This window comes from Ochotona princeps, chromosome 30, assembly GCF_030435755.1.
Source record: "Ochotona princeps isolate mOchPri1 chromosome 30, mOchPri1.hap1, whole genome shotgun sequence".
NCBI lineage: Eukaryota > Metazoa > Chordata > Mammalia > Lagomorpha > Ochotonidae > Ochotona > Ochotona princeps.
Genome location: NC_080861.1, coordinates 10,599,178 through 10,616,977, shown reverse-complemented (window position 1 = coordinate 10,616,977; position 17,800 = coordinate 10,599,178). Strand labels below are relative to the sequence as shown.

At 47.8% G+C, this 17,800-nt stretch overlaps 1 protein-coding gene across 2 annotated transcripts in view; it reads right to left on the bottom strand.

Moving 5' to 3' along the window:
• LOC101520587 (ubiquitin-conjugating enzyme E2 E1) overlaps positions 1–3,030 on the bottom strand; it is a 64,720-nt gene extending 61,690 nt beyond the window's left edge. Inside the window, exons 1-2 of one of the 2 annotated variants that reach the window (XM_058657039.1) lie at positions 2,874–3,030; positions 1,521–1,704 (exon numbers count right to left, since the gene is read on the bottom strand). In XM_058657039.1, the coding sequence (XP_058513022.1) occupies positions 1,521–1,672 (152 nt within the window). In that variant the 5' untranslated portion in view covers positions 1,673–1,704; positions 2,874–3,030. The remainder of the gene's footprint in view (positions 1–1,520; positions 1,705–2,873) is intronic. The other variant, XM_004588292.4, reaches the window with a different exon arrangement.
• Between the last annotated feature and the right edge of the window lie 14,770 nt (positions 3,031–17,800).

Sequence of the window (17,800 nt, the reverse complement as noted above, 5' to 3'; positions counted from 1 at the left end):
TTGAGCAGGTCAGGACAAAAGCTGAATGAGGACCAGGAGCCTAAAGGCAGGGAGAGCAGAAGTGAAGGGAAGGGTTGGGTAGGCCCCCTGCACATTCAAACCAGACCCCCCGAAAATGAGAACCAACTTGCTGAGGCATCTTGCCACTTAACCTAAAATCACACCACACTACTGAAAATAAGCTCAAAGCACTCCATCATCTTGCCCACAGTTAAGTCACTAAGGCAGAGAAAATGACAGAGGAAACTAGGTATAAATTCCAGGGTCAGGACTCAATGGAGACCTAAAGCTTCATATTCCATTCTCAGAAAGATCTCTCTAACTCATCACTTGGATTCCTTACTAATTTGCTTTGTCACTTCAAGAACTAGCTGAGTAGGGAAGCATTTATGAGTGTCTGAGGGTTCCCAAGAATCTACTATAGATTATTGTAAGGGTCACGGGATCACAGGATATTACTGAAAGAGAATACAGATAACAAGCAGTTACCTCTGCAGGCTTAAAGAGCCACTGCTGAATTTCAACTGAAAACAGCAGTGAAGTAACACTACTACAGCCTAATAGCAAAGAGCATGGGAAAACATACAAATGAGGCTCCGTGAAATTTGGTAAATATAAGTTCTCAGTAGCAAAACTGAACCCCCAAAATAACCACTTACAGCCATTTATGGATCCACTTACTTCAACTCTACAAACTAGAAAAATTTAAATTCCTTCCTGCAATATGTCTTCCCCTACTAATTTTTAAAAAATAATTATTTGGAAAGCAGAGGAAGAAAAACAGAACTTGCATGTGCTGGTTCACTCTGCAAAGGCCTGTAACAGCTAGTCCAGCGCGAGCCAGGAGCCAGCAACTCCGTCTGGGTCTCCCATGAGGATGGCAGGGTCTCAAGTACTTGGGTCATCCTCTAAGGTCTCCCAGGTGCATTGTCAGGAAGCTGGAGGTGACATTCCATCCCAGGCACTCCAATATGGGATGCTGGTATCCCAAGCACTAGCTTAACTCACTTCACCACAACGACCTGCCCCACCTATGTTTTGTTTTGTTTTGTTTTGTTTTTTACCAACTAATGAGAGTCACTTATTCTTTATGCATTTGTGGGGAAAGTGCTATTCATAAAAGATCATCTGTGCAACAGGTGACCAAAGAGAAACACGGTCACAGAATTCATTTTGATAGAGTTGTTTGAACAGCCATTAGTAATGAACAACTGGATGACAGCCAGGCTTGGGAAGGGTCACAGATCAGTGATTGATAGGGTGAGTCGTCCAAACTCAAATTCAAGGGTCACCATGAGAGGCTTCCTACAAACTTCATCAAGAAACATGAGACAAGCCCCAACAGCCACATGTGGACAACAATGAAAAACAGAAGCAGCGAAAAGAGAATAGGACTACCCCTTCTGCATTTTTAAGAACACATACCCGTGAGCACTGTTGCCTGAATTCCCTGGGAGGCAGACCCAAGGCAGCCAGAGGCGCAGTGCTCTAGGTAGCCTTGCCGAAAAGCTAGCCCTTACCTCTTGGCGCTGGTAGACAGGAGTTTGGAGTTTTTGCTCATGCTGACTTTACTCTCCTTCTTCTTGGGGGTGTTGGTTTCTTTCTCGGTTGGCTGGTTGGAGGACGATGATGAGGAGGAGCTGGTGCTGGCCCTCGAATCGTCATCCGACATAGCGAACCCCCCACCCACCCCGCGAACAGCCCCTGCAAGGGGGAAGAGAAAACAAAACACATCATGCAGGCGGTGTAAACAAGATGCTGTCAGGGGCTCCCAGACCGGGGTGCTGCCCCCCACTCCACCCCGCAACCCACCGCGTCCTCCACTCGCTTCTTCCCCCCCGCCCCACCCCGAAAGTCTCCAGGCCCAGTAAGGCTTTTCTGTAAGTCGGACGCAGCCTTGCTTATTTTTGGCTCAAGTGGGGGGACACAGTCAGCGGCCCCTCCCTCACCCCCGGAGCTCCCCAGCAGGCCCTGGAGGGGCAGGCAAGGAGGCGCAGGGTAGGGCACGGCGGGGCTGGGAGGGAAGGTCCCGAGGCCGGCTGTTTTTGTCCGCTCTCCGGGGGTCGCGGAGGAGAGTGGGGACAGTGGCCAGGGCGAGACTGCTGGGGGCCAGAGCGGAGTTTTGGCGAGGTCGGGAAGAGAGGAGGGGCGGGAAGGAGTAAGAGAGGAAGCCGAAACGGGGGGGGGCGCCCGGGGGCGGGGAGCGGGTGCCCGGGTGGGGGAAGGGAGAGGCCGACGGGGGGCAGGGGCGGCGAGGCCCGAGGCCCCCACCGCGCCGCGCCCCGACGCCCCTCCCCGCCGGTCGGGCCCGTCGGTCGCCCGCCCCGGGCTTGTGGGGGGGGGGGTTTGCAGGGGGCTGCGCAGCCGGCTCGGGGTCCCGGGCACACGCCCGATCGCCCCCTGCGGAGGGCCGGGGGAGGCAGGGGCCCGGTCTCCAGAGCGAGGGAATAACAATGCGCCCGTCGACCCGGGAGGGGCTCCTCTCGGCCGGCCACCCCCCCGCCCTGGGCACCGCGGGGCTCCCCCCAACTCCCCCTCCCCCGCTCGCGGACCCCTCGGCGGCCAGTGGGGGGCTCCCGGGGCCGCGCTGACAGTTCGAGCCACAATGCCCCCCCCGCGCCCCGACGCGAGCGGCCCCGCACCCCACGCGGCCCGGAGTCCCTGCCCATCCCCAGCGGGTGGGCCCCAGACCCCTGGGGCGCCCCGGCAGCCCCTTCCTCCTTCTCCCCGCTCGCCCCCACCCCATCCCCACCCTCGCGGCCCCGTGCCCCGCGGCCCGGGCGGCGCGGGTCGGGGGGGGAGGCGGCGAGGGTGTCCCCGAGGCCCGGGCGGCGCGGCCGGGGGGCGGCGGACGGCGGGGGGGATCCCCGTACCTCTCTTTGTGTCTGGCTCCTCCGTGCCGCCGCGGCGGCTGCTGCTGCGGCTGCGGCTGGGCCTGGCCACTCGTGTCTCGCTCTCGCTGGGAGAGAAGCGGAAGTGCAGCAACAGCAACTATTAAACAGGCAATGGCTTCCCCCAGCCACACACGCTCGCACTCCCCACCCCTCCTCCTTCTCCTCCTCCTCCTCGCCCCGCCCCCACCGGCCCGCTCCCACCCACCGCGCTTCCCTCCCCCACCCCCCCATCCCTCCGGGGGGCGTGAAGAGGACACGGGGGACCCCAGGAAGCCGGCCCCTCCCCGCTCACCCAGCCCTGCCCCGCGCCTCCACCGGACACGGGGAAAGGGGGCAAGGGGTGTGAATGTGCAGTGGTTTGGGGGGGACCTGGATTCTGGGCGGGAGAGAGGAAGCCGGGGCGAGATGGGGGCGGGGGTGTGTGGGGTGCCGCTGGGAGTGATTGGAACTAGATGAAAGAAGGGGTCGCGGGAGCAAGTTCTTTGCGATGAGAGCTTTAAGCGTGGGGGGTGGGGGTAGCACATGGGTGGAAAAGGTGGTTAGGTGCTGGCCAGGACTTTGGACCAGAGAGAAGACAGCGGGAACTCCTCCTAAAAAGTGATCCGTAGAAAAAGGAAAAAAAAAAAAAAAAAAACACAGAAATCCCACCTCAGGGATTGGCCCAAAGGCCGGCACTTGCTTCTCTCTCTGGCGAATTATACCTGCCAGGAGAGGAGGTCAGCTTAAACAAGCCTGTGAGAAAAATCCCAAACGAGGACTTTTCTGTTCAAGGCACGAGGCACGTGCAGTTGTACAGTGTCAGATCCAGTCACATTTTGTGGAAAATGAGCGGGCTTTATAAGAGAGGATCCCGTGACAGGTGAGACCAACGTGAATTGGGATTTCTGATGTAAGAAATGGCCACAGATACGCCTGCAAACTGAATTAGGCTGGAGTTTGAGTCTTGAGGGTGGCATCTCACATTTACGTATCAAATCTGACTTGGTTAAGTTGGGTGGAAAGTTTTGGGGACCGCTGGGCTTTGTTCACCTACACTATAAATGCTGTTCAAACGCTGTTTTTTCAGAATATCTTTTATCCTTTTGAAATGTTGCTTATTTCACATTTTTCCCAACGGTGATTTTTTTTTCTTCTGAAGATATTAAGCCATCAGTACGATTTAGCTTCTCACCCGTTCATCATTTCACTTGAAGGAAGTAGAAGACTGAGTCTTGGCCACATACAACCACACCTACAGGGTCCAGTCCACCACAGTGGACAGCCCAGGTAGGCTTCCATGGGCCTCTTTAAATTATGTCACCCAGATTGCCATTTTCCATGACAATAACAGCTGGTTGCCAGAGGACAACGAGATACAGTGACCATGACATAACTAGAAATCAGGAAAGCTGGCCTGCTCACTCCCCGGTGAAGCTGTTTCCAGCTGTCAGCCTGCAACTCCCAACTTCATCAAGACTCATAAAGTAATTGTGCACACTCCTTGCTCAATCCTGACCAGGAAGTGAGCCCAGTATTTACCAGGAGTTGTCATAGGTTTGAGGAATCCAGAAGCTAGAAGTAACCTTCCAGGGCCTGGTTTCAACCTCCCATCTCTAGACTGGGCTACTCCTCCTTTCCCCAAATACTCTAGATTTTGTAGAGTTCCCCAAATATATCTTCCTTGCTGTTTGGTTTCAAGAGTCGTGGTAGTGCATATAGGATGATGATAATCTTTGCTGATATTTGAAAATAAATCAGTCTTAAAAACAGGTTATAGAGGGGCCAGCTCGATGGCTCAAACGGCTAATCCTCTACCTGCAAGCATCCCATATAGTCCTGGCTGCTCCAACTTCTGATCTAGCTTCATGTTTGTGGCTAGGGAAGATAGCAGAGGATGGCCCGAGGCCTTGGATCCCTGCACCCACAGGGAACGTTCCTGGCTCCTACCTTCAGATGGGCTCACCTCCAGCTATGGCAGCCATTTGGGGAGTGAACCAGCAGGTGTAAGATCTTTCTCTCTGTAAATCTGCCTTGCCAATAAAAATAAACAAACCATTTTAAAAAACCAAACTTTGTAGTTTTTTTGTATTTCCAGTAAGAAAGATATAAATTCAAGAGAAAATAATAAGCAAACGGACGAAATGAATTCAGCAGTTAAAAGACAGTTATCAAAATTTAGGCTTCCTCTTACAAATATTTAGAATGCTGATACTATAAAACACATCCACACTATTAATGTAACCAGCAAAAAAATTAATATATAGTAACAAGGGTTAACATAGGTCTTAGAAAATTAAAGATTTGATTTGCTGAAACAACCAGAGTGACAGATGAATTTTTCTTTAACAGTGAGTTAAACTTAAGTGGTATATTTAGCCGCCAACTAGTATAATTTTTTTTTCTTTTTTTTATTGGAAAGGCAGATATACAGAGAGGAGAGACAGAGAGGAAGATCTGTCCGATGATTCACTCCCCAAGTGGCTGCAACAGCTGGAGCTGAGCCAATCTGAAGCCAGAAGCCTCTTCCGGGTCTCCCACGAGGGTACAGGGTCCCAAAGCATTGGGCCGTCCTCTACTGCTTTCCCAGGCCACAGGCAGGGAGCTGGATGGGAAGTGGGGCTGCCGGAGTTAGAAGCAGCGCCCATATGGGATCTTGGTGCGTGCAAGGCGAGAACCTTAACCACTACGCCATCGCGCCAGGCCCCTAGTATAATTTTTTTTAAAAGCCTGAGTGTGGTATTTCGTTTTATTGTAGATACATGCTTGAACTAATCCCTGGGGAAATCACGAACTCTAAGGGCTCATCAACGCAGGGTCTCTCACCCTCAGACCTGGAGGGATCCTAACCATCTTTTTGGGACCATTCTTTCAAACACATACTTGTTTAAGGATGGGGCTTTATGGTTTTGGAATGACTTGCTGAGGGAGAACTTAAAAAGAAAAAACTCAGATTATTTAGAAAAGAATCTGTTTTCAGAAAGATATCTTTATCTCAGATTATTTTAAATACATGCTTGTTGTTAGGGAAAAATATATAATTTACAACTACTGGTTCTTCTACTTAGGGACCTCAGGGCCTAGTGAGCTGGTTTCCCTGGGCCTCAGCATCTCCTCTACAAATGACAAGAATTGCCCGTGCTGTACTGACTGGCAAAACCAAACCCACGTTTCTAGTGACATCACTGTTGAAGTTAGTCATTGATAAGCTCACGCTGGTCCTCACTCCTCCAGAACTTTGTTAGGTCATGGAGTCTGTGGCTTACAATGGATTGGCAACTAGGGTGTGAAGAGTTCTCTAGGAGCTGGCACTATGGCAAAGTGGGTAAGGCTGCTACTCGTGACACTGGCATCCCATAGGGCATACAGTCTGAGGCTCAGTCAGTCCACTTCCAGTCACTCCACTAATACTCCAGGGGACCAAGTGCTTGAACCCCTGCACCCACATGAAGGGCCAAGAAGAGGCTCCTGGCTCCCAGCTTCTCCCTGGCCCAGCCCTAGTCTTCGTGGCCATTTGGGGAGTGAACCAGCAGTTGGAAGCTGTCTCTGTGATTCTGCCATTTTTTTGAAGGAATTGTTTATTTTATTGGAAAGTCAGAACTATAAGAGCGAAGGAGACAGATCTTCTATTCTCTGGTTCATTCCCCAAGTGGCTGCAATAGCCAGAGCTGAGCTGATCCAAAATCTGGAGCCAGGAGCTTCTTCAAGGTCTCCCACATGGGTGCAGGGTCCCAAGGCTTTAGGCTTTCCCAGGCCACAAGCAGAGAACTGGAAAGGAAGTAGAGCAGCTGGGATATGAACCCGTGCCCATATATGGGATCAAAGACTTTAGTCACTAGGCTACTGTGCTGGTCCCACAATTCTGCCTTTCAAAAAAATAATCTTGGAAGAAGAGAGAAAGAGGAGAAAATAAGAAGGGGTTCAGGGGATCAGGAAACGGACCCTGTACCCTTGTTGAGGCACAGCTTCTTAAGCTGCCAGTTGTGATTCCAACATCCATATGAGTCTCAATTGCTCAACTTCTGATCAAGCTCCCTGCTAATGTACCTGGAAAAGCAACAGAGGTTGGCCCAAATGCTTGGGTATCTGCCACCCACACGGGAGTCCAAGATGGGAGGCTCCAAGCTCCCGGCTTCAGCCTGGCCCAGCTTTTGCCATTGTGAACTTTCGGGAGTGAACCAGTAGATGAAAGCTCTCTCTTGGGTCCTTGTCCTTTCAAACAAATCAAAGAAAGGAGGAGACACAGGGAGGATGAGAGAGGAGACAAGGAAAGAAGGAAAGAGAAACAGGAAGAAAGGAAAAGGAACCTTCCTGCTGGGAGAAAGCTAGAGCAGAGGAATCCTAAGCTCCTGTTATGGATGAGCCACGAACATTAAGGCAAAGCAAGGCATCCTCTGTGGTCATGGTGATGGGATTGTCATCGTAATGCTGCACCGTCTGCAAGTGATCTTGTCAGTTCTGGCAATACCAAAGTGGGAAAACAGATAGTTACATTGGGAAAACAGTTTTTAAGCTAAAATGCTCTGACAGGATAGGCATTCTGGTGCAGTAGGTAAAACCACCGCTTGTAATTCAGGCAGCTATATCAGAGCGATGGTTCGAGTATAGGCTGCTCCACTTCAGATCCCAATCCCTGCTCATGCACCTAGGAAGTCAAGGGATGGTAGCCCAAGCGCTTGGACCCCTGTTGCACATGTGGGAGATCAGGACTGAGTTTCTAGCTCCTGCCTTCAGCTCAGCCCAGGCCCAGCTGTTGGAGCCATTTAGTAGGTAGAACAGAAAATAGAAAATCTTTCTCTTCTTCTATTTCTGTCATTCTGCCTTGCAAGCGCCTGGCAAGGGAGAGTGATACACACACACACACACACACACACACACACACACACACGGAATGGTGCCCTGATGTAGTAGGCTAAACTTCTGCCTATGGCTCCATCATCTCATGTGGGCACTGGTTCAAATTCCAGCTGCTCCATTTATTATCCAGCTCCCTGCTTATGGCCTGGGAAAGCAACAGAGGATGGTCCAAGTCCTTGGGCCCCTGTACCAACGTGGGAGACTCAGAAGAAGCTCCTGGCTCCTTGCTTTGCATCAGCACATCTCTGACTATTGTGGCCATTTGGGGAGTGAACCCGTGGATTAAAGATCTCTTTATCTCCTTTCTGTAATGCTACCTTTCAAATAAAATAAATCTTTGAAAAATATATATTGAAATAACTGATGATTTTTAAAGATTTATTTCTTGGGAAAACAGTTACAAAGACAATAAGAGAGGTCTTCTGTCTGCTGGTTCACTCCCCCGCAAGTGGCTGCAACAGCCAGAGCTGAGCTGATAGGAAGCCAGGAGGCAGGAGCCTCTTTGGGGTCTAATGTGAATGCCTCTTCTGCTGTTTTCTCAGGGACCCTACATCAAAAGCAGAGCAGCTGGGGTTCAAACTGGAGCTGATATGGCATGCTGGCATTGCAAGCAGTGGCTTAATCCATGACACCACAATGCTGGCCACCTCTGATAATATTTTCGGAAATATATTAATCATCAGGGCATAGTTGGAGAAGTGGAGAAATGGAAGCAAGTTAACACTTAAAGAAGTGACCCTTGCAGCCAGCATTTGACAGCAAATTAAGCCACTACCTGTGATGCCAGCATCAGATGTGAGCATTGGTTCCTCTCCTGGCTGCTCTACTTTTGATCCAGCTCTCTGCTAATGGCTTGGGAAAGCAGCAGAAGGTGGCCTAAGTGCTTGGGTCCCTACCACCCATGTGAGAGACCCGGATCCCAAATGAAATTCCGACCTCTTAGCTTTGACCTGGCCTACCCCCCAGTGATTTTGTGTGTGTGTGTGTGTGTGTGTGTGTGTGTGTGTGTGTGTTGGGGTGGGTGGGTGTGTCCCTCAAACTCTGCCTTTCAAAAATAAATCTTTGAAAAAGCAAATGGCCCCTATTGAAGTTTTCTACTCCTCATTGTGAGAGCAATCATTCTTGTTATACCTTTCTTTTTTTTTTAAGATTTATTTATTTTTATTGGAAAGTCAGATTTTTACAGAGAGAATGAGAGGTAGAAAGATCTTTCGTACGCTGATTCACTTCCCAAGTGAATCCAATGGCTGGAGCTGAGTGCATCCGAAGCCAGGACCAGGGGCTTCTTCTGGGTTTCCCACGTGGGTGCAGGGTCCCAAGGCTTTGGTCCATCCTCTGCTGCTTTCCCAAGCCACAAGCAGGGAGCTGGAGAGGGCATGAATTGGCACCCATATGGGATCATAGCACATGCAAGGTGAGGACTTTACCCAGTAGGCTGTGGCACCGGTTCCCATTGTCTTACCTTTATGGATCTATTTTAAGCAGGTGATCCATTTGTGTGTTACATTATTCTAAAGAAACCATGATCCTTCAGAGGAGCAGTCTTGGCCTGCAACCTGGGCAAGCAGGTGTATGCACACATACTAAATGTTTTGATAGAAAAATCTCCTTACATTTTTGAAAATGCATCTAGTCACAGAAGCCCAAGTGGTACAGCTCAGTGGCATTCCATGGGCTTTGAGAAAGTGGACTCCAGTTTAACTAGTACCTATTCCTGGTTCTCAGAGTGATTCAACTCTCTCCTTCAAGTCGCCTGTAGTGTATCAAGTGCTTTGAAGTGGCAGCTCCTGGAGATCAGATACTGGCTGGTCCTCCTTTGGAGGTAAAACGGTGCAGTCGATTCAGAAGGAAGGATGCTGGGGTCTAACTCTTGAAATTGTCGATTGCACTGAGGTTCCAGTATTTCAAAAAGGTGACCCATTTTAGGTCTTAAAAATTGTCAAGGAAATTAACACCCATTAATATGGTTTCTAAAAGGTTTAACCTTATGGCTGAATAGAAAAGATCTCCTTTTTCTGTCCAGAGAAGAAAAAAAAAATCTTGTATTTGGAATTTAAAGAAAATTTCTATAAAGCCTTTCTGGAAAATAAAAGGACTCGGGGTGAGTTTCAGTCTATTTGTTCCATTTAAAAATGCTCCTTTAAAATTGCTACAAAGACAGGTCAATTTCTTCAAGCCTAAGCAGATCTGAGGGTTTTCTTCAATTAGGGCCATTTTCCCTTAGGCCTTTAAAAACAAACAGGTTGCTGACCCTGGTGAAGGACCCAAGCACCCTCGGACTTCATTGGCCCCAACTGCTGCCTGCGGCGGAAAGATAGGACAGGGCTGAATTATTTTTTCTACCACATGGAGGCATTGAAAAACCGTGTGATTTTAAGAATTTACCAAGACTTGATAGCAGTCTAACGCTGACTCATCAGGGACAGAATGCTTTATTTGATGACCACAAATGGATGTTGCTTTGTATGAAAATACTCGTCTCAATTTGTAATTTAACCTTGTCTCAATAAAGATGTGTCTCAGCCTTCTATACATTGACCACGGAAGGACAGACTGCTGGAATGCATTAGATAGCAGTTTGAATAGTTTGGCTCATTAGCCTCTGAACCTATTCTTGAGTTTCACACTTCCAGTTTTCCAAAATTTGAGCAACCGAGTAGTAGGGAAAACTACGCTTATTTTACACTCTTAGTTATCCGTGGAGAAACTTTGTAAAAAAAAAATAGTATCAATTTTTCCACAGTTCCGTGATGTGACCAATCTAAAGTCAGGGATACAGCTTTGAACCCAGGTTTATCACATCCTGGAAGCAATTGGCAGTAAGGATACCACTTCGGCTAATCCTGCACACCAAGTTCTGTCTTTGCCAGGGTAGAATTTATGTCTGAGTCACAAATATTTATTCCTTGGCCAGTGTGGGCTAAGCATGACGCCGAGCGCCTGGCGAAGGGGAAGAAGTCTACGTGGTGCCCTGTGGCTACCAGCGGAAGGGCACATAGGATACTTGAAAAGCTGTACAGGCAGGCCTAAGCTGGGAAATGACATTGAAAGAGATATGGGAAAACATAACTCGGAACCTAAGCACTTCATTATTAAAGTACAAAGTCATATTATATGTATGTTACAAAATCTAGAAATTATTAAAACAATATTTTATCAAAACAAAAGCAAAGACACTGGCTGTTATTCTTCAAAAAATGCTGTTGGGATGAATGATACAGACAAATTGAAATTCTAGACTACAGTGACCCAGGATCTAGTGGGATATGTGACCTGGGTCAGAACCCATACCAGATGGAAAAAGCGTCATAGAAAAAAGAATCAGATCAGCTAAAAAAAAAAAAGGAGTATAGAAAAGATATAGATGAAAGTATTATATCAATGCTGTTTCCTCATTAATAACAATAAACCCTGAAGATTTTTGGTTGTTTGCTTTTGGGAAATATACAGCGAAGGAAGGCATAAGGAGGCAGGATCACTCCAAAGTAATTCAAAAGTTAAGAAAAATAAACAGCAACGTATGTGTGGATGGAGAAAGACCAAGAACAATAAAACAAGTGTGCAAAAATGTTTAAAACTGTTGAATCTGGGCAAAGGGTGTGTCAATGGTCTCTGCATTAATATGGTCACTTTCCTATACAGTTGAAAGTACATATATATATATATATATACATATATGGACACACATATATACACATACATATACATACATACATATACACCCATACTATATGTATATGCATGTTGGCACTTTGGAGAGAATAAAATTGAGAGTAACGAAGAGGAGATTGCTGGCTTATTACATTTATCTGTATTGCTTCACTTCTTAAATGTGCATTCTTTTACTATACTTTTTAGACCCAATCACAAAATGTTTGATATACAAAAGAATACATGGAAGCCAAAAAACACAGAAAGTGAGAGGGAGGTCATGAATCAAACTAACCCAGTGGAAGGCCCTAGAAAAGTGAGAGAATGGTTGTCAAAAAGGATGAGAAGCAAGGAGCAGGAGCTTGGGGAATGGCGGGGCCGTGGTGCGCCACAAAGACTTGGTTTCATTATAGGATCAAAGGTACAAGGGAGAGCTAGGGGCATTACACCCTATAGGTATTTTAAGATTAGCCTGGTGGAAAGCCAGAAAGGAGTCAGGGAAACCAAGGTCGAAGCCAGACAGCAGCTCCGATTTCTAATTCTCTATGCTGATTTCAGCCAGTCATAGTTTCATGCTGCAGTTCTGGGAGTTGCCAAGACGCTGTCTCTGCTTAGAACTATTTGAGAATAGTGCTTGGCGTTCAGTAGGCATGCAGTCAAAAATTAACGCAGGTAAAAAAACAAAAATCATCCTTGTCTTCAGTGTGTTTTCCCTTGTCCCATTTCCTCTAATGTTCCATTGTTCACACACAGTCATGCGTAATTACACCCTCCAGCGGCTGACAAGGAACACAGGGAGAATATGTTGTTCCCGAGAGAGAGAGAGAGAGAGAGAGAGAGAGAGAGAGAGAGAGAGAGAGAGAGAGAAGGATGACCCCATGGTGAGGCCTGACGTGAGCCCCACCCCCAGCCCTCCAGTACAGGAAGGAATCCCAGCCTGGACGTCAGAGTTGCAGAAATCCAAACTGAAAGAGTTCTGGCCTGGTTAGGTGTGCGCTGCAAAGGAGGCAGCTGAGCAGAGAGGGAAGATGGGTTTGCTGAGGTCAGGCAACCAGAACAAAGACTTATCCCTGGGGGGTCGGGGGGAGGAACTAAGGCATACCCAGCAGGCATCCTGCCTCGGGGTGTGTGTGGGTGGGGGAGCCTCCTCTTGTTCCAGCGTGGCTGGGCACTGGAATATGCCCATAGTCTCTGTTATTCCCCTCAGCAGTGGGCACTGAACTCAGAACAGATTTACTATGCAAATACACACACCCCTGTTGATGATTGAATTACGTTCGCTGAATTGAAAGCTTTCTTACATCTAATAGCAAAGCAGAGAAGCAGGTTCCTAGGGCCCTTTCACTCCAACTTCTGTTCTTGAGAAGATTTTTTTGTTTTTGTTTTTGTTTTTGGCTCTTGGTAATTAGCGGAAGAAAGACAGATGGTGGGCATGGCCGCTCCGTTTTGTGGCTGAGATGACACACCCCCGTGGGTTTCCCCACAGCTTGTCAGGAGTCAAAGTGGGGCAGAAGCCTTGCCTACTTTTCTCACCGCTTCACCCATTCCTATTTTCCATCCTGGAGCCACTGTTCCCAGCGGTGAAGAAAACAAACAGGATCCTGTGTGTGGTTCAGCGGGTGGGGATGTGCTATATTAAAGTGGCTGGCTTTGAGTCCCAGCTGCCTCTGGACCCCAGCTTCCTGCTCACGCAAACACTGGGAAGCAGCAGTGATGGCCCAAGTAGCTGGATCCTGGCCACCAATTTGGGAGACCTCAACTCAACTCCCAGATGCTGGCTATTGGGCTGGCCAGCCCTAGCTGTTGTGGTCATGGGAGAATGAACCAGAGGCTGGGCTCTCTTCTTTCACTCAAGTAACTTGAAGAAGCAGGAGAAGAAACAATGAGCGACCCTGCTACCTACAATTAGCTTCAGTGAGTGTGTGTCTTCATGTCTTCAAGATGAGTTTTTTGCTTTGTTTTCTCTTTCGAAGGCAGAGGAACAGAGAGGAAGAGAAGAGAGAGATCTCTTCCATCTGCTGGTTCACTCCTCAACTACCCACAACAGCCAGGGCTGGGTCAGGTCATAGCTAGGAACTCAAATCGAGTCTTGGAACCCAAGGATTTGAGCCATTACCTGCTACCTCCTAGTGTGCCCATCAGCAGCAAGCTAGAATGGAGAACAGAGCCAGGACCCAAACCTAGGCACTTCCGTCAGGGATGCAGGTGTCTGAAGTGGTGGCTTAATCACCACACCAAAAGCCTGCCGCCAGGGATGAGCTTTTAAACCTTTGTTGCCACCTACATAAAAAACCGGGATAAAATTCACTTCCTGAGGTTCTTTTGGGGAGAGTCAGATGAGAAACCTGACACGTATCACGCCCAATAAACAGCAGCTATTGTCAAATGGGGCATGGATCCTGCCTAGCGTATCTTTTCAAGGTTTCATTCAGCCATCTGGGACTTCCTTCGACTGTTGCACAGTTAATAAATTAGAAGAGTGCCTACAGCCAAACCTCACTTACACACTATTTGGTGTGGTTTCCTGTCTGTTGAGAAGTCGTAAGCGCAGGGAGAAGAGAGCCGCTGCCCTTATCCTGCTCCAGCACGATGCAGTACAGTGCAGTGTGGAACTCGGTAATCTCTTGCCGATGGATTGTTTCAATGGCAAGAACCTCAGAGCGCACGAACAAACAGGTATGTTGGAAGCATCTGGGTCTGCCCAGAAACACTCCAGTGTCAATTTGCATGTCACAATGGGCTGAGTACGTGCCAGTTCTGTTTAGACTGTCCACAAAACCTGTCGAAAGAAAGGGTCTTTCCAGAGGATTTGCATCTATGACCTGGAATGATTTGTCCTTCTCTTTTAGCTAAAAAGGTAGGCCCAGCTCTCAAAAGTGTTGTTAAGAGATCAAAAGAAGATTCTGTGGGCAGGTTGTAATCTTCAGAGGTTTAAAATGCAAGGAATTTCTTTGGGAAGTTTGTTGATCTCAATGTGGCCAAGTGTAGAAAATGCTGGTGGTGGGATGGGCCTGGACAGGAAGACATGTGTGTCACCTGCTGGAGTCCTAGCTGTGCTCTGGACTCCAGCGTTTCTGCTAATGTGCACCTTGGAAAGTAGCAGAAATGGCCCGAGTGGTGGGGTTTCCTTCCACCCACAGGGTCTCGATCTGGACTGGGTCCTCAGGTTGCAGGAGTTTAGGAAATGAACTCCTCTTGGTCTCTCTCCCTCTCTGTGGAGAAGAAAGGAGGGGGAAAAAATGCTAGTGAAATGTTTATGCTCCTGAATGTGCTGTCCTTCCCAATAAGCTTTGCACCTTGGATTTCTCAAAGCGTAAACCTATCCTACTCAGCACTTTCTGTTTGCAAAGGCTGCGTTCTGTGACATCTGTGAGCTACTCAAGTGCTTATGTTTACTCTACAGGAGAGATTTACAGCCGGAGCTTTGGGAGAATACAAGGGGACTGGGTTACATGGCACTCTCCCACGTGGAGAGCTGTGTTCCAGGGCTGAGGGCTTGTTTCCTTCCAGTTGTGTCTCAGCCTAAAATAAATCCTTGGGGTGGTGGGTTGGCCCACAAGGTATATATTTAAGATGTTATTTTTGGGAACTGCTAAAGGATGAAATGAAAACTTGTGACTTTCCTTGTACTTGACTTTCAAGTAAAATAGTTTATGAACTCAGAGGTAATATGCATTTACTCTTTTTAAGCTTTCTCGCTTGGGCCTGGCACAATGACTCAGTGGCTAAATGCTCGACTTGCAAGCGCTGCATCCCATGTGGGTACTGGTTCGTATCCTGGATGCTCCACTCCCAACCCAGCTCCCTGCTTGTGGCCTGGGAAAGCAGTAGAAGATGGCCCAAAGCCTTGGGATCCTTTACACATGCAGGAGACCATAAGAAGATCCTGACTTCTGTTCAGCATGTCACTTAATCCACACATTAACAAGGAGAGATAGGACCAATGCCTTGTACAGGCAAGGAAAATTGAGATATGGACAGTTTAAGTTGTCTAGGTAGGATTAAGCAGTTGCAGAGTTGTATAGCAAATCATCATAAGTGCTATGCAAAGTGAAGTCTTGACACAGAAATACCAATTATTGTGTCAGGGAAGAGAGAGGACTTGCTATGTTCATATGCTTTTCAGCTTATATTCGTTTAATAAACATAAAATGAGAATCAAGTGTTGTGGCACAGTAGAGAAAACCACTGCTTGGGACACCAACATTTGATGTCAGACTGCTTGGGATTAAGTCCTGCCTTTGCTTGCCACCCAGCTTCTGGGAAGTCTCCCATGTGGGAGACTCAGATACAGCTTGCTCCTGGCCTCAGCGTGGTCCAGCTCCATTTGGGAAGTGAGCTAGCAGGTGGGAGATCTCTTTTTTTGTCACTCTACATCCAGATAAATACATTGAACTAATTCTAATGAATGGAATTTAAAAGAAACTTAAATAGATATAGAATGAATAGTACTTACAGGCTAAGACATACCTTAGAACACAACCATTTTGAAGTCATTTACTAAGTACTAGCTCTACTGGTCTGGACAGAGCCCGAGAGGAATGACATCAACAATAAGAACTTTGTCTAGAGAGAAATAGAATCCATGAACCAACCCCACACACGGAAATTCTGCATCCTCAGATCCACAGTTCTATTTCTTTTCTCTTATTTTATCTGACACATGGCTCAGTTCATAAAAATGTTTGCATATTGATTTCCAAATAGCTGTACTTGGTCCTAAAACAATGTTGCCAGAGCATGTGGTTTCTGGACAGATCTGTTCTTCTATCACTCTAAGAAAATGCTTTTTTTCTCCCCCAGGATTTTTGGATCCGGAGAGTTGGTCGGCCCCAGCCAGGCACAAGCAGTTGCGTTTTCAGAGGTTCCTAAGGAGGCAGCACTGGCAGTGGATCCCCCTGCGTTAAACCTCTGTGTGGAGCAGCTGTCTTCCCCAGGCTGTGAAATCAGGCTTGGCAAACATCACCCGCGCCCCGGAGCTCTCTGCCAGGGCCCTCCGATTCTGTGCCACACACAGGAAAGTCAACCGCAAACACTGTGCCTTCTGCAAAGAATGGTTGCCCTTGAAGCCACGAGGAGGTGTTTCCCCTTGTCTCGCCTTTCAGCTTCACATTTCAGAAACACCAAGTGTTTAATTCGACAACTCTAGAGGTCCTAACTCAGAGATGCTTTATAACTATAAATAGAAATCAGTAAGATCTTTGAAATAGATTTTAAAATACATATAACGACTCACTGAAGGAAAAAAATACCAGTACGCTATGATAGGACAAACGTCTAAATGTCACAAAATTGTATTGTGCCTGATAGTTCTAAGGAGATAAAAATGGTTTTATGAAAATTGAACCTAACCTTCCTCTGCTTGGCAGCTTCTGAAATTGTCTTTTTTGCTGGCATGCATGGATCACTTACTGTATCCTAAACACTCCGCCTGCATCCCACTTAATTGTCACATTGACCTTTCAAGGCAGCTGCATTTATTGGCCCTAATTTACAGGCAAGGAAACTCTGGCTTCGAGAGGCTAACTGGCTGCACAAAGTCTTAGGTGGTACAGTTAGAATTCAAACACAGGACCGTCTGACCCCATAACCCAACTTCTCAGCCTGCTATTGGTGACAACAGATAGTGGCTGCTGTTGTCACTGGCTAAATTTCAAATACTAAGAATGTACAGATCCAAAACCAGCAGACTCCACCCAAGAATTGAGCTGGGAATACGTTCTCATCGATTGGTTTGGAACTCACTTTTTCTGCATCAGTGGCAGAAACTAACTCTAAGCCATTCCCAGGGCAGGGGTCTCTGCTCCCCCCTCTCCTGAGCTGCAGGAAGATTCTCCCATTGGTCCTGGGGTCTGCGGCTGCTCTAGCACCTTCCCTTCTCCATCCAGCTCCCTCCTCAATACTCTGAGGGCAATTCGTCTTCCTTTCCATCCCCTAGGGTCTCGCACAGCAGTCAGTCAAGAAACATTTGTTGACTGACTACATGAATGAATGAATAAATGTATCAGCAGCTGTCAAGCTAGCCGCAGTTGCAAAAGTACACAGAAGGACATACATAGTAGGCTGCCTAAAATAGCCTTGGCCTGACCAGAATATAAATTCCACCAACCTTCAGGTTAAACTGGGGAACATGTATTCTGCACCAGGGAACCATTAGTGTATTCTTCACATTTCCCGCTTGGTTTCCTTCACTTTCTGTGTGACTTGGTCCCAGCGCTTCATTTCTCTGGTCTTGTTTTCTCAGTGGTCACATCATACTATTGAGTCACAGCTCGCTGGTCGTCCTAAGATTCAAATAAGGTCACAGGGTTACCGGGTCACGGGTGTCCCACAGTCCTGGGAGTGCCTCACTATGCTGTCATGTGTAAGCACTGGCCCAGGCTCCTGTGCATCTAGCTGGGGAGGGGGCGCGAAGGGTGAAG